Genomic DNA, 16,212 nt, shown 5'->3' on the forward strand with positions numbered 1-16,212 from the left:
CTTAGTACCTTAGTTTTAAATTATTTGGTTTTAATTGCACTTATGTACAGTGGTGGAAAAAATGACTCAATTGTCATAAAGTAAAAGCAGGATTTTTTTTTTTTTTATGTATATGAACAGACATGGTAGGTTACACTCCAACATTGATTGCATCAGATCCGAGAAGCAGGAAGTAGGATGCAGTAAGACAACTTGTTATATTGAGGTTAAATAATGTTAAATAAAAAATATAAAGATAATTATTGATAGGTGCAAGAATCGGACCATATTGCTATGCTGCATGAGCATACTAAATAATAAGGACGTTTTGGTGTCAGGGAAAATGTATTGGGGTTAAAAAAAATCCTTTTAAAAATCCACCTCTCTAAAAACAAGTCTCTCACCGTTGCCGCCTGCTATAGACCACCCTCTGCCCCCAGCTGTGCTCTGGACACCATATCTGAACTGATTGCCCCCCATCTATCTTCAGAGGTTGTGCTGCTAGGCGACCTAAACTGCAACATGCTTAACACCCCAGCCATCCTACAATCTAAGCTTGATGCCCTCAAGCTCACATAAATTATCAATGAACCTACCAGGTACCACCCCAAAGCCATTTTTTATTTTTATTTTACCTTTATTTTACTAGGCAAGTCAGTTAAGAACAAATTCTTATTTTCAATGACGGCCTAGGAACAGTGGGTTAACTGCCTGTTCAGGGGCAGAATGACAGATTTTGTACCTTGTCAGCTCGGGGATTTGAACTTGCAACCTTTCGGTAACTAGTCCAATGCTCTAACCACTAGGTTAAATGATTGCCTCGCCTGGTTCACCAACTACTTCTCTGATAGAGTTCAGTGTGTCAAGTCGTTGTCCGGGCCTCTGGCAGTCTCTATGGGGGTGCCACAGGGTTCAATTCTTGGGCCGACTGTATACATCAATGATGTCGCTCTTGCTGCTGGTGAGTCTCTGATCCACCTCTATGCAGACGACACCATTCTGTATACTTATGGCCCTTCTTTGGACACTGTGTTAACAACCTTCCAGACGAGCTTCAATGCCATACAACTCTCCTTCCGTGGCCTCCAACTGCTCTTAAATACAAGTAAAACTAAATGCATGCTCTTCAACGGATGGCTGCCAGCACCTGCCCGCCCGTCCAGCATCACTACTCTGAACGGTTCTGACTTAGAATATGTGGACAACTACAAATACCTAGGTGTCTGGTTAGACTGTAAACTCTCCTTCTAGACTCACATCAAACATCTCCAATCCACCTTTCTTGGTTGCTAGGTGCAACTTTAAGAAAAATGTTATATTATAAGAAAAATATGATTATTTCACAAAAGTATGGCACTGGGCCTTTAGTAGTCCTGTATTAGCGGACCGATTTAGCCATCTGTAGCGTGGGGTAAAAAACAAAATCTAAACAGCAGGTTCGAGTCCCAGTCGGGGCTACCCCAATAATTCACTACATTGGACTATAGGACATAGTGACACACAACCTCTCCTATCTCTTCATTCTTGTCTCTCTCCCTCTGTCTGTCTCTCTGTCTGCCCCTCTCCAGCTGTGTTTTAACTGTAGGAATCCTGGCTATGGATTGGCTGACTGTCCGGAGGCGGACAGAGACAGGAGATGGGAAGGGACATCTGCTACCGCTGTGGATCCACTGAACACGACATCAAAAGCTACCTCGCTAAAATAGACCCAGAACTGGATGTGTGCCTCAATAAGCTGTTGCACTATCATATGAGAAGAAAAAAGAGAGAAGGGGGGGCTTAGGAAGGGAGCGATATAAGAGGGAGAGAGTGTGTATCCACCAGTGTGTTGTTTGTTGTACCTATGTGTGAGTGTGTGTGTTGTCTGAGACGAATGGTAGAATCGTGTGCTGTTTTGTTGCGGCTCCTGACTCATTTGTGATCTCCCTCTCTCAGGTGAATGCCCATATGCCAAGAGTTTCATCTGTGGTAAGACTGGTTACATGTCCAGGTCCTGCCCAAACAACCCCAAAGGACTACACCGCAGGTGCAGTAGTCACACACACACACACTCTCATAGTACTAAACTATGCAAATACATCAAACAGACAATCCATAACATTGTCTCTTCTCCTTATATGTAGAAGGATGTTGTCTTGTGTGTGGTTCAGTAGAACACATCTAGAAGGACTGTCCTGAGCACCTTAGCATGTTAGTAACCTATTCTACATACAATATATTTCTCTCTGAATATCCCTCTCTTGTCAGTTCTATACAATATATTTCTATCTGTATGTCCTTCTTGTCTGTTCTATTTAATCTATTTCTATCTGAAAGTTCTCTACAGTTTCTGTCCTTAATGCACTCCAAGATGTTACTTGACTGATGTGTGTTTGTCCAATACCCCTGTAGCTAAGCAAGTGACCTTGGGCTGGCTGTTCAATAACATGAGTACTGACCATGAGGAAGTGCACGTGCCTGTGAAAAAACTCCCTCCCAAACAGGCCAAGGTAGTGGTCTTCTGACCTGCCAATCAACCCAAAGGACTCACCAGGTTGGACAGGACTGACTAGCACAGAGCAGACTGCACATCCCAGGACTAAATCCATGAAGGTCACTGTTCTTGCTCAGAGCATTAAAAAAACAACATCCACAGATCCATGGTCAGTGGAAATGGATAGCTTCTCTTGAAAGAGGTCTGTGTTCTCACACCGTGGACACCGTTGTTGGAATGTATATGATTCATATGGAGGGACTAGACTATATTAGACTGGAGACTGTGGTGTGCTGTACACCAGCTAACAAGGGTGTGTTCAGTTCAATTAAACATTTGCCATGTTCAGTAATGGCTTGTACTGAACGACACATTTCCCCAAAATGTTCTTGAGCAGCCCAAGTAGTGCCATAGTCTGATGTCACAGGAGAAGGAGAGGTGTGTTGGATCTATGTGAATGATATGATAAGTTCAACTGATATTATGAATTTATTTTGTATATGATGAATTTCCATTTAATAAAGGAGGAGTTAAACAGTCCCTCTATCCTCTCCTGTATCTAAAGATGTGTTTGTCTGGTAGCCCTCTTTGTTATAGGTTTCCTGTTTAGTGATGCATTCTATCTCTTCCATCCCCAGCTGTCAAATAGAAAAATCTAAGGTCAAACATATAGCTTTTATTTGTTATTTACAGAATAGGTTTTGTCATTGGGAGTATCATTATGCCACTGTACATTACTCGCATCAACATCTGAAATATTCATAGAAAAATTAATTAAATAAGACCTACACCACATACGTGAGCTAAATTTGCTCTGAATTGTTACAGAAACGTCACAAATCCATTTTGGGTAACTGGACATGTAACACCTGTATTAGCAGCCATGGACAGTTCTGTATTGTTACAATCTGTGCTGTCAGTTCACCATCATAGACTCATGCTTAGTGTGTGAGTCAGTAGAGGGTAGTGATGAGGTCTCTCTCCAGGAAGGTGGTACATGCGCTAGCCGTCTCCTCCATAGACTTGGACCAGCCTGCCAGGTTACCTGCTACATACGGCAAAACACCTGACGTCACCTGGTTGTAGTAACACACCTGGAACACAAAATAAGACACCTGGTGTTAACACATTTGAAGAATAGTGAGGTCTATGGAGGGCTGCTGAAGACATGATGAAAGCTAACAAGTTACTATACTGTGCTTAATAACCCTATAAAAGAAATGTCATTTAAATGACTTTCATTTATCTGCATGACTTTATATTTAGCCTCACAATGAATTGTTTCACCATTTTCTTTTCAGGAAACTAGGGCTACAAGTAGAACCCAATTTGAAATAAACAGTTGCATTCATGAATTTTATTGACAAATGTCCATTTAAAAAAATAAGATCCGCCAAAGAAAAGAAAAAAACAGACAAAGAAAGCATTTATAAGAATGTTGTAAGTACAGATGGTTTGCTCTGTGGGAAGTGAAGATCCTGCTAGTGAGTGAAAACTATGTGAGCTTATTGCAGTATTATAGACACTATGTGGTGAGGGTAGGTAGCAACACATCTGCCACGCTGATCTTCAACACTAGAGCTCCCCAGGGGTGCGTGCTCAGACCCCTCCTGTACTCCCTGTTCACCCACAACTGCATGGCCAGGCACGACTCCAACACCATCATTAGGTTTGCAGACGACACAACAGTGGTAGGCCTGATCACCGACAATAACGAGACAGCCTATAGGGAGGAGGTCAGAGACCTGGCCGGGTGGTGCCAGAATAACAACCTATCCCTCAACAAATCCAAGACTAAGGAGATGATTGTGGACTACAGGAAAAGGAAGACCGAGCACGTCCCCATTCTCATCGATGGGGCTGTAGTGGAGCAGGTTGAGAGCTTCAAGTTCCCCGGTATCCACATCACCAACAAACTAGAATGGTCCAAACACACCAAGACAGTCATGAAGAGGGCACGACAAAGCCTATTCCCCCTCAGGAAACTAAAAAGATTTGGCATGAGTCCTCAGTTCCTCAAAGGTTCTACAGCTGCAACATCGAGAGCATCCTGACTGGTTGCATCACTGCCTGGTACGGCAATTGCTCGGCCTCCGACCACAAGGCACTACAGAGGGTAAAAATCGTCAAAGACCCCAGCCACCCTAGTCAAAGACTGTTCTCTCTACTACCGCATGGCAAGCAGTGCCGGAGTGCCAAGTCAAGGACAAAAAGGCCCTTTTTACCCCCAAGCCATAAGACTCCTGAACAGGTAATCGAATGGTTACCTGGACTATTTGCATTGTGTGCCCCCCAAACCCCTCTTTTACGCTGCTGCTACTCTCTGTTTATCTTATATGCATAGTCACTTTAACTATACATTCATGTACATACTACTTCAATTGGCCCAACCAACCAGTGCTCCCGCACATTGGCTAACGGTGCTATCTGCATTGTGTTCCACCACCCGCCAACCCCTCTTTTACGCTGCTGCTACTGTCTGTTTATCATATATGCATAGACACTTTAACCATATCTACATGTACATACTACCTCAATCAGCCTGACTAACCAGTGCCTGTATGTAGCCTCACTACTGTTATTACTCACTGTCTCTTTACTGTTGTTTTTATTTCTTTACTTACCTATTGTTCACCTAATACCTTTTGCACTATTGGTTAGAGCCTGTAAGTAAGCATTTCACTGTAAGGTCTACACCTGTTGTATTCGGCACACGTGGCAAATAAACTTTGATTGTATTTTATTTGATGTGTGCTGGGATTTCCTATGACCTTCTACGTAGAGGAACCCCTTACCTTCTACTTTTGTGTGGCTTCTGAGAGTCATAGAGCAAAACATGTGTGTCCTTGAGAGTCTCAGGTTTTCATAGATAGCTTTTAATAGTTTGTAGCGCAAACCATTCAGACTCTACAGACGTTTTTGTTAAATGTCCTGGCCATGGTCCTTTCAGAATCTGCCCTCGTCTCACAAACACCTCTCTAACTCAGCCTCCGTTAATCACACAGACTAATAGACAAATCCAACCAAGACGTCTGTAGCTCAAACACACAATGTTTTAAAGGGATTAGAAGTCCAAAATGTGCCGGTGTCAGGGGTGGGACTGTAGGAGTTAATGGACTCTGCCGTGTGTCAGGGGTGGGACTGTAGGAGTTAATGGACTCTGCCGTGTGTCAGGGGTGGGACTGTAGGAGTTAATGGCCTCTGCCGTGTGTCAGGGGTGGGACTGTAGGAGTTAATGGACTCTGCCGTGTGTCAGGGGTGGGACTGTAGGAGTTAATGGACTCTGCCGTGTGTCAGGGGTGGGACTGTAGGAGTTAATGGCCTCTGCCGTGTGTCAGGGGTGGGACTGTAGGAGTTAATGGACTCTGCCGTGTGTCAGGGGTGGGACTGTAGGAGTTAATGGACTCTGCCGTGTGTCAGGGGTGGGACTGTAGGAGTTAATGGACTCTGCCGTGTGTCAGGGGTGGGACTGTAGGAGTTAATGGCCTCTGCCGTGTGTCAGGGGTGGGACTGTAGGAGTTAATGGACTCTGCCGTGTGTCAGGGGTGGGACTGTAGGAGTTAATGGACTCTGCCGTGTGTCAGGGGTGGGACTGTAGGAGTTAATGGACTCTGCCGTGTGTCAGGGGTGGGACTGTAGGAGTTAATGGCCTCTACCATGTGTCAGGGGTGGGACTGTAGGAGTTAATGGACTCTGCCGTGTGTCAGGGGTGGGACTGTAGGAGTTAATGGACTGTACCATGTGTCAGGGGTGGGACTGTAGGAGTTAATGGACTGTACCATGTGTCAGGGGTGGGACTGTAGGAGTTAATGGACTCTGCCGTGTGTCAGGGGTGGGACTGTAGGAGTTAATGGCCTCTGCCGTGTGTCAGGGGTGGGACTGTAGGAGTTAATGGACTGTACCATGTGTCAGGGGTGGGACTGTAGGAGTTAATGGACTCTGCCGTGTGTCAGGGGTGGGACTGTAGGAGTTAATGGCCTCTACCATGTGTCAGGGGTGGGACTGTAGGAGTTAACGGACTCTACCATGTGTCAGGGGTGGGACTGTAGGAGTTAATGGACTGTACCATGTGTCAGGGGTGGGACTGTAGGAGTTAATGGACTCTGCCGTGTGTCATGGGTGGGACTGTAGGAGTTAATGGACGCTGCCGTGTGTCAGGGGTGGGACTGTAGGAGTTAATGGACTGTGCCGTGTGTCAGGGGTGGGACTGTAGGAGTTAATGGACTGTGCAGTGTGTCAGGGGTGGGGACTGTAGGAGTTAATGGCCTCTGCCGTGTGTCAGGGGTGGGACTGTAGGAGTTAATGGACTGTGCGGTGTGTCAGGGGTGGGACTGTAGGAGTTAATGGCCTCTGCCGTGTGTCAGAGGTGGGACTGTAGGAGTTAATGGACTCTGCCGTGTGTCAGGGGTGGGACTGTAGGAGTTAATGGACTCTGCCGTGTGTCAGGGGTGGGACTGTAGGAGTTAATGGACTCTGCCGTGTGTCAGGGGTGGGACTGTAGGAGTTAATGGACTCTGCCGTGTGTCAGGGGTGGGACTGTAGGAGTTAATGGACTCTGCCGTGTGTCAGGGGTGGGACTGTAGGAGTTAATGGCCTCTGCCGTGTGTCAGGGGTGGGACTGTAGGAGTTAATGGCCTCTGCCGTGTGTCAGGGGTGGGACTGTAGGAGTTAATGGACTCTGCCGTGTGTCAGGGGTGGGACTGTAGGAGTTAATGGACTCTGCCGTGTGTCAGGGGTGGGACTGTAGGAGTTAATGGACTCTGCCGTGTGTCAGGGGTGGGACTGTAGGAGTTAATGGCCTCTGCCGTGTGTCAGGGGTGGGACTGTAGGAGTTAATGGACTCTGCCGTGTGTCAGGGGTGGGACTGTAGGAGTTAATGGACTCTGCCGTGTGTCAGGGGTGGGACTGTAGGAGTTAATGGACTCTGCCGTGTGTCAGTGGTGGGACTGTAGGAGTTAATGGACTCTGCCGTGTGTCAGGGGTGGGACTGTAGGAGTTAATGGACTCTGCCGTGTGTCAGGGGTGGGACTGTAGGAGTTAATGGACTCTGCCGTGTGTCAGGGGTGGGACTGTAGGAGTTAATGGACTCTGCCGTGTGTCAGGGGTGGGACTGTAGGAGTTAATGGACTCTGCCGTGTGTCAGTGGTGGGACTGTAGGAGTTAATGGACTCTGCCGTGTGTCAGGGGTGGGACTGTAGGAGTTAATGGACTCTGCCGTGTGTCAGGGGTGGGACTGTAGGAGTTAATGGACTGTGCAGTGTGTCAGGGGTGGGACTGTAGGAGTTAATGGACTGTGCAGTGTGTCAGGGGTGGGACTGTAGGAGTTAATGGACTCTGCCGTGTGTCAGGAGTGGGACTGTAGGAGTTAATGGACTCTGCCGTGTGTCAGGGGTGGGACTGTAGGAGTTAATGGACTGTGCAGTGTGTCAGGGGTGGGACTGTAGGAGTTAATGGACTGTGCAGTGTGTCAGGGGTGGGACTGTAGGAGTTAATGGACTGTGCAGTGTGTCAGGGGTGGGACTGTAGGAGTTAATGGACTCTGCCGTGTGTCAGGAGTGGGACTGTAGGAGTTAATGGACTCTGCCGTGTGTCAGTAGTGGGACTGTAGGAGTTAATGGACTCTGCCGTGTGTCAGGGGTGGGACTGTAGGAGTTAATGGACTCTGCCGTGTGTCAGGAGTGGGACTGTAGGAGTTAATGGACTCTGCCGTGTGTCAGGGGTGGGACTGTAGGAGTTAATGGACTGTGCAGTGTGTCAGGGGTGGGACTGTAGGAGTTAATGGACTGCGCAGTGTGTCAGTGGTGGGACTGTAGGAGTTAATGGCCTCTGCTGTGTGTGCGTGCGTGTTAGTGATGTGCAGTTCGCTAACAATTTGTTATTTTTCAACAACTCTTTTTACTGACTCGAGAGTCCCGATTCGTTTTTCTGAGTGACACGTTCATTATAGTAATTTGCCTCTACTCAACAAACTCGAACTCGAGAATGAATGGTTTGGGAGGGGCTTCTGCAGTTCGCAAATTATATTGTGCTTATCACCCTCACAGCAGTCAAGCAGTTGCATGACACCAAGAATCATTCACAATCTAGTCCTGTTGTGGCCGCAACAAGACCTCGTTTCAAAGGAATCAAGGAATAATCGTATATGTATGACTAGCAATCACATGTACATAGTTTAAATCACAATTTTGCAAGGCTCTCACAAATGACAGTGCCAATAAGCCTTTTTTGGTGAATGAGATGTGACTCTGAGAGGCTTGTAGAGTCATGACTCGAGGTTTCAGTTCATCGTTCGCCGGTAGGGGGTTTTGCATGCACTGGGTATTACTTAATCAAATGAACAAAATGAGTTTAAAGATTTGTTCTTTTAACTGAACGACTCAAAAAGATCAAAGTCAGTAAAACGAGCCAAACTTCCCATCACTAGATGGGAATAGACCTTGATGAAAAGGTAGTGTGAGTCAACTAGGCAAATGAGAAAGCCAAAACAAAATCATACAAGGCAAGAGGTCCAAGGGAGTGTCGTAGGCAGTCAGTGTGTTGGTGCGTCTGCCTCACCTTGCAGCTGTTGAGTCCCAGGCTGTGGATGAGGAAACCGGCACACTTGGCCTCGCTACGGAGGAAACCCTCCACAGGGGGAACTGTTGTCACAGTTACTGACCTCAGGGCCACCACATAGGGGTCACTGTAGAAGAAACACACATATAGTTACAGAAATCAGAATGAACACATAACCATCACCCCTGTAGAAGACAGGAACACACACACACACAAACATTATTCTGAAGGAAACCTTACCCGTCTTTGCAGGGCTGCCTCTTTGATAGCAGGAACACACACACACACAAACATTATTCTTAAGGAAACCTTACCCGTCTTTGCAGGGCTGCCTCTTTGATAGCAGGAACACAAAGTCACGGCTCTTGCCTCCATTGATGGGGGGGCATTTAATATGATATACTGTCTCTTCCTCATCCGCCCTCTCCACTTCCTCACAGCTCCTACAGAAAGAAGGGGGTGTGAGAGGTTAAAGGTTTAGTTAGTTTAATGAATATAAAGCTCTGTGTTGGTCATACTTACAGGTAGTGTTTGTCCCAAAGAGGTCGCAGCGTGAGGTCAGCCAGTAAGGTGAAGGCATGGACGGCAGAGGTCATGACCTCCATCTGAACTTGGACACAAAGCAGCTCCACCTCCTCATGGACATACACAGCAACCTGGATACACAAACATACAACAGAGAAAAGACAATGTGAAAGCAAAATGGTGTCCAACTCTAAAAAGGACAGAGTTGCCATATAATGCCTCCGTTCATGCATGTGTGTGTTTCTTACTCTGTCACTGATGCTGCTGGCTTCCCAGTCTTGTTTCCCAGCCAATACAGTCAGAGCTGCTACATTGTTATAGCCCAGATACACCTGCAGGGGGCGATAGGAGAGAGAGACAGTCAGCTGAGAAATAATGAGTGTATCTCAGCATCAAACAACTTGTCATCTGGCATGGCAGCTGTGGTAGAAAAGGTTCTCAATTGTCATACTTGAGTAGAAGTAAAGATACCTTAATAGAAAATGAAAAGTGAAAGTCACCCAGTAAAATACTACTTGAGTAAAAGTCTAAAAGTATTTGGTTTTAAATATACATAAGTATCAACAGTAAAAGTATAAATTATTTCAAATTCCTTATATTAAGCAAACCAGAGTAGTTTACAGATAGCCAGATGGCACACTCTAACATCCTTTACAAACAAAGCATTTGTGTTTAGTGAGTATGCCAGATCAGAGGCAGTAGAGATGAGTAGGGATGTTCCCTTTAAAATACAATAATCCTGTCCTGCTCAGCATTCAAAATGTAACGAGTACTTTTGTGTGTTAGGAAAAATGTATGGAGTAAAAAGTACATTATTTTCTTTAGGAATGTAGTGAAGTAAAAGTAGTCAAAAATACTTAAGTAAAAATACTTTACACCACTGCATGGCAGCAATGTGGCTAGAACAATGGTTGCTGGTAGTGTCATGTTCATTACATGGCTGTAGTACCTGGTTGCTTTTGTCCCAGGGGACAGAGAGAGGAGCCTCCTCCTTACAGGATAGGATGTGCTTTCTAGCCATGCGTATTCTCTTCCTGACAATGGCAGACAGATATCTTCTCTCCCCGTCCTGAGTGGTGTATGTGACTTGGGGGAAGGCAGGTACGTCACCAGGTGTGTTAGCTAGCTGGTAGATGAGGAAGGCACTGTTGATGTGACGCGGTTTGTTCACGGTCCACTCCTCACAGTTATAGGCCTCCACTCGGACACCTACCTCGATACTATACACACAGGCGCACACACATTTTAAATTCTGTGCTAATTACATTTCCATAGGATCCGATTATCTGAAAGGTAAGACAGATGACTAGAAGTGTTACCTGTTGTTAAATGTGTTGTTGACCACAGCCTTAAAGACCAGTCTGTCACCTACAGAGGAGGGCCCTCTGAAGCGGAACATGTCTACAGACCTCAGAGAGGGGAAGCAGCCACACAGACGACTGGAGAGAGAGAGACAGAGAGGGTTAGTAGTGTGTGTGCATGTGTGTGTGTGTGTGTGTGTGTGTGTGTGTGTGTGTGTGTGTGTGTGTGTGTGTGTGTGTGTGTGTGTGTGTGTGTGTGTGTGTGTGTGTGTGTGTGTGTGTGTGTGTGTGTGTGTGTGTGTGTGTGTGTGTGTGTGTGTGTGTGTGTGTGTGTGTGTGTGTGTGTGTGTGTGTGTGCGTGTGTGTGTGTGTGTCTACCTGGCTGCCACTGTGGCTGCATTCTCCATCCAGGCCATGATCTGTCCTCCGAAGGTGTTGCCATGGTGATTAGCATGTGGAGGCAGTACCAGCTCGATGCTCTCTACACGCGTGAACTCTGTGGACACAGCAGACAGCGGGTCTCTCCTGCTACACACACCCGGAGAGGAATAGTTACCTGATGGGGAGGAACAGGTACAGACATGGGGATTTAAAAGAGATGCAGTGACACGTCTAGAACAGCTAATCACCAACTCAGCAATGGCCCTCAGACAGACATGTACGTTGCTTCATCATGTGGCTCTGACAGAGAGCATTACACATAGATAACCCACTGGGCACACTGTGTCATTTCAACGTGGATAATTGGGTAATTTATTTATCCGTTATTTTACCAGGTAAGTTGACTGAGAACACGTTCTCATTTGCAGCAACGACCTGGGGAATAGTTACAGGGGAGAGGAAGGGGATGAATGAGCCAATTGTAAACTGGGGATTATTAGGTGACCGTGATGGTTTGAGGGCCAAATTGGGAATTTAGCCAGAACACCGGGGTTAACACCCCTACTCTTACGATAAGTGCCATGGGATCTTTAATGACCTCAGAGAGTCAGGACACCCGTTTAACGTCCCATCCAAAAGACAGCACCCTACACAGGGCAGTGTGTAGGGGTATTGGGATATTGTTTTTAGACCAGAGGAAAGAGTGCCTCCTACTGGCCCTCCTACTGGCCCTCCAACACTACTACCAGCAGCATCTGGTCTCCCATCCAGGAACTGACCAGGACCAACCCTGCTTAGCTTCAGAAGCAAGCCAGCAGTGGTATGCAGGGTGGTATGCAGGGTGGTATGCTGCTGGTAATACTTGGTTGAGACGTTGATCAATGAGATTACCCACTCAAAAAGACAGCCAAAGGTTTATTGAATTCCCAATGTTTTATCACTACATTTTCAACCATTTCAAAGAAGAGCAAAGTTCAATTGGGAATAAAATGTCAGATATTTAGTTTATTTATTCAACAGATTAATGTGATATCACTGTACTCCATCTAATAGCAGAACCAAATTACCTGGATTCATCATGGTGCAAGTGATCAATGCTGTTTGAGATATTGCGCAGATTATTAAAGAAATTGTGAAGATCTCCACAGACCCGCTATCTTCAACTTATACATGAAATTATACGATTACATAAGAAGATATGTATAGTCATAGTAACCACAATGTGGCCATGGATTTGTTACTCATTTTAAGGTTGAATGTTACATAACTTTAAGCTATTTGCTGTATTACAAAAGTAGTATTGAATTGTGTTTGGTTGACAACGCAACCAAATATCAACATTAAAAAGACATATCTACTGCTTGGATAGTTCCATCTGAGCCAATGTTATGTTTGGTTGAGTTGGAGACATGAATCTAATATAACATGTGTTAACTTATCAACAAGTTAACACACTATTTATTGTATTTTAAAAAGTGATAGTGAATTATGTTTGGTTGTCAACACATGGTACAGATGGTACAGTGGTACAGATGGAACTATCCAAGCAGAAGATGCATCTCCTTCAAATGTTGATATATGGTTGTGTTGACAACCAAACACAATTCAATATCAATACATTTTAAGTCAAGCTTGAAACCCCAGGTCTATTGTATGGTCTATTTTTAGTTGATTACTGGGATCAATCAAACATTTCCCATTGATGTCTATGTAAATGCTATATAGGCTTACATAGCATCATTGATGATTGATAAAGTATGGTCACATTTCATTTGCTCTGTTAAACCTACCCTTTGGAATGACTTTGATGGTAACAGTGAATCTATTTTGTTTTTAAGTGGAGATCCTTCAACAATCATTCTCACGATAGCACATTGGTAACAGATCTAACAGCTGGGCTTAGTTAATACCTTGGATGTGAGACCAACATGTAGCTGTAGATAGATACATTTTCCAGTCGGAGGTGCTGCCCAGCCTATAGTTTTTTTCTGGATAGTGGATATAACTTACAAAATCTTACAATGTTTAAAAAGTACAAATTCAACATAATAAGGTTTTTGTATTTTGAAATGTGGTTTCCATGATGACATAATGCTGTGGTTGAAATTTCACTCTAACAACAGTTTACATTGATTACTTTTTTTTTCCCCCCACATGGTTTCCATGTCACAACACTTTGAAGAATTACGTTGAAACAACGTTGATTCAACCAGTTTGTGCCCAGTGGATGTGAAAAAAACTATGTGTTGGCTCTTCTCTTTGTGTTGGTGTGTATGTGAGTGTGGATGTCTTTCTCTGTCCTCTTGCTGACTCTTAGCCCTTTCCATCAGAGCACTGTACCAAACTAACTCTACCTCTCCTCTTTCCCAGCTACAAAGGTATTTATTTGTTTATATTTGCCGATTGAAAATGAGTTCAAGGGGCAATTATAGTTCCTCTCAGAACAAGATAACCTAAGTCAAGATAACGATACAGATTAGGACACAATATCCCAGGCTGACACACACACACACACACACACAGATGTGAGAGAGGAGCGAGAGAGAGAAATAGAGAGAGGTCTAGAAAGAGAGAGCGAGAAATAGAGAGAGACTGACCATTGGCTAGTGTGTGGTAGTCTTGTAGCAAGGTACTGAAGGTCTGTTCATTGTAAAGGCGAAGTCTTCGTCTCTCTGAGGCCAGAGAATGCTGCAGCTGCTCCTCTGCAGAACACAGATCCTCCACCGGCCGCAACAACACTTTCTGTGGTCCCGCTGGCTTTCCAACGAAGGTGGAGTAGGCCACACATACCAACCTCTCCACATGTTCCCTCACATCCTGCACTGACACACGGATTCCAACCTACACACACACTTGTTATATTATACATTCAAATATATATAATACTTGTACATGTGTGTGTGTGTGTGTGTGTGTGTGTGTGTGTGTGTGTGTGTGTGTGTGTGTGTGTGTGTGTGTGTGTGTGTGTGTGTGTGTGTGTGTGTGTGTGTGTGTGTGTGTGTGTGTGTGTGTGTGTGTGTGTGTGTGTGTGTGTGTGTGTGTGTGTGTGTGTGTGCGTGTGTGCGTGTGTGTGTGTGCGCGGGTGTAGTCTTACCTCCATGCTAGTGGTGAACGCTCTGTTGACTTTGGACTTGATGGTGATCACCTGACCAACCCTGCAAACAACATTAGAAATATTAAAAACGTTACATGCATTTGATTGATTGATTGACTGATTGGTTGACGCGTACCTTCCAGTCTCCTCAAACTGGATGTCGTCCATGGATAGTGTGACACATGCCATCCCAGCATGACGCTCAGCTAAGGGACACACACACAGTTATCTCACATTGTTCATCTTTATATTTACAGTATTTATGTTTCACCTCTCCAACTGTGGCCCGAACTACAATTACAGTGACATGCCAATCCTTAACATCCTCATGGTGGATAACACAAATCTCTTATCATGTGTCATTGTGCACACACCCACACACACACACACACACACACACACACACACACACACACACACACACACACACACACACACACACACACACACACACACACACACACACACACACACACACACACACACACACACACACACACACACACACACACACACACACAGGGGAATGTTAGTAGGTGAGGGGTCAGTGCACTGCTGTTACCCTGTCTGTCCAGCAATGGCCACTGAAGGTCAGCTCTGTCACACACACCCCACTTGCATAACTGAGGTGGTGTGTGTGGGGGTGTGTGTGAGGTGGCAGACACTACCCCTGACATCTAATCAGTTTCTATTCCTGAATTCTGAACTGTTCCTAGTCTCTATATTGTTAACATTTGCTCAGCATTTACACCAGAGGAAACTCTCCACCTGATATTTTAAATATACATATACAGATGGGAACAGCGGTGTTTCCATGAACTTTACATGGTCTACTTGTCTGTCTTCTTTGCATGGAAACAGACACAAAGACACACACGTACACACACAGCCACATGCACGCGCACCAACACACACACGCACACTATATACTGACCAGCGAGGCAGGCGATTGTGTCCATCCATTTAAGTAGCTGCCCAGCACTCAGGTCTCCTTGGTGATCTGCATGGCATGGCTGTATAGACTGGCACATCTGGACATCCATAGGTGCAGGGGTTTGCACACGACATGAGCCCAGGAGAGGAGCAGCCTGAGCAGACCGATGCTTCTGGATCTCTTGGTCCTTATGGGGCTCCACAGGGCATGACCCCCGGTGTACACCCAGGCTCGGAGCATATTGAGTGGGCACAGGGACAGGCCCCTTCAGATCCCGGAGGTAGTGGTTGTCCAGAGTGAAGCCATTCTGGAGGCTTTGGGTCATCATGACCCTGTTGCTTCTCTGAGTAAGTGCAGAGAAAATCAGTATACCAGCCTATCTGAGTCCCTGAGTGAGAGCGAGTGAGCGAGATGGCAGTGTAACACCACTCTGTCCCTCCCTCCTTCCCTCTCTCCGTCTGTAAATCTTATCTGTGGTAAATCTTATCTGCGGCTCTAAGCCCTATGACGTAAACACACACCGTTACACACTGTGGCAATGAGTTTCAATCATAGTTCTCACTCAATTTGATGACACACTCCGACTTTGGGGGGTCTGGCAAGGGAGATGGAAAACTGGACTGGAAACGGTCACCAAACAGAGCCAAACTCAGTCACATGATATGACACACAATCCTCTACATTCTTGAAACTTGGCTGGTACACAGACGTGCGTGTGCACACACATACCTAACACACACTACAGATGGACTCTGACAGCCCGGTGTGCTGATAGTACTCGTGACCCCGGAATAGACCAATAATATCTATCTGCAGACTGCAGTAACTACAAGGGATGATTATAGCCTACCTTATCATTTAGTTTGAGGAGAAACAGAGAAAACTAAATCATACAGCTATTTTTTTTGTTTTTTTTACATATAACTTTGGATGCTAGCTAGCAAGCAGACCTCCTTGAAGATAGACCAAA

At 45.5% G+C, this 16,212-nt stretch overlaps 1 protein-coding gene across 1 annotated transcript; it reads right to left on the bottom strand.

Annotated features, from left to right (window-relative positions):
• Positions 1 to 3,113: 3,113 nt before the first annotated feature.
• LOC124049111 (acetyl-coenzyme A thioesterase-like) lies at positions 3,114 to 15,695 on the bottom strand. The gene is made up of 12 exons (XM_046370463.1): positions 15,243 to 15,695; positions 14,445 to 14,514; positions 14,309 to 14,369; positions 13,812 to 14,055; positions 11,212 to 11,389; positions 10,852 to 10,971; positions 10,482 to 10,752; positions 9,781 to 9,864; positions 9,530 to 9,663; positions 9,322 to 9,450; positions 9,008 to 9,134; positions 3,114 to 3,546 (listed from the first exon to the last, which is right to left on the bottom strand). The coding sequence occupies exons 1-12, from the start codon at positions 15,568 to 15,570 to the stop codon at positions 3,406 to 3,408; spliced, it is 1,887 nt and encodes a 628-aa protein (XP_046226419.1). The 5' UTR covers positions 15,571 to 15,695; the 3' UTR covers positions 3,114 to 3,405.
• Between the last annotated feature and the right edge of the window lie 517 nt (positions 15,696 to 16,212).

This window comes from Oncorhynchus gorbuscha, linkage group LG11, assembly GCF_021184085.1.
Source record: "Oncorhynchus gorbuscha isolate QuinsamMale2020 ecotype Even-year linkage group LG11, OgorEven_v1.0, whole genome shotgun sequence".
NCBI lineage: Eukaryota > Metazoa > Chordata > Actinopteri > Salmoniformes > Salmonidae > Oncorhynchus > Oncorhynchus gorbuscha.

Excerpts from the sequence above, each read along its gene's own strand:
- LOC124049111 (XM_046370463.1), bottom strand. The coding sequence starts at position 15,570 with ATGATGACCCAAAGCCTCCAGAATGGCTTCACTCTGGACAACCACTAC. Across the intron at positions 14,515-15,242 it reads CACAATCGCCTGCCTCGCTG|CTGAGCGTCATGCTGGGATG; the intron begins GTCAGTATATAG and ends TGTGTCCCTTAG. Across the intron at positions 9,865-10,481 it reads CCTGGGACAAAAGCAACCAG|GTGTATCTGGGCTATAACAA; the intron begins GTACTACAGCCA and ends CGCCCCCTGCAG.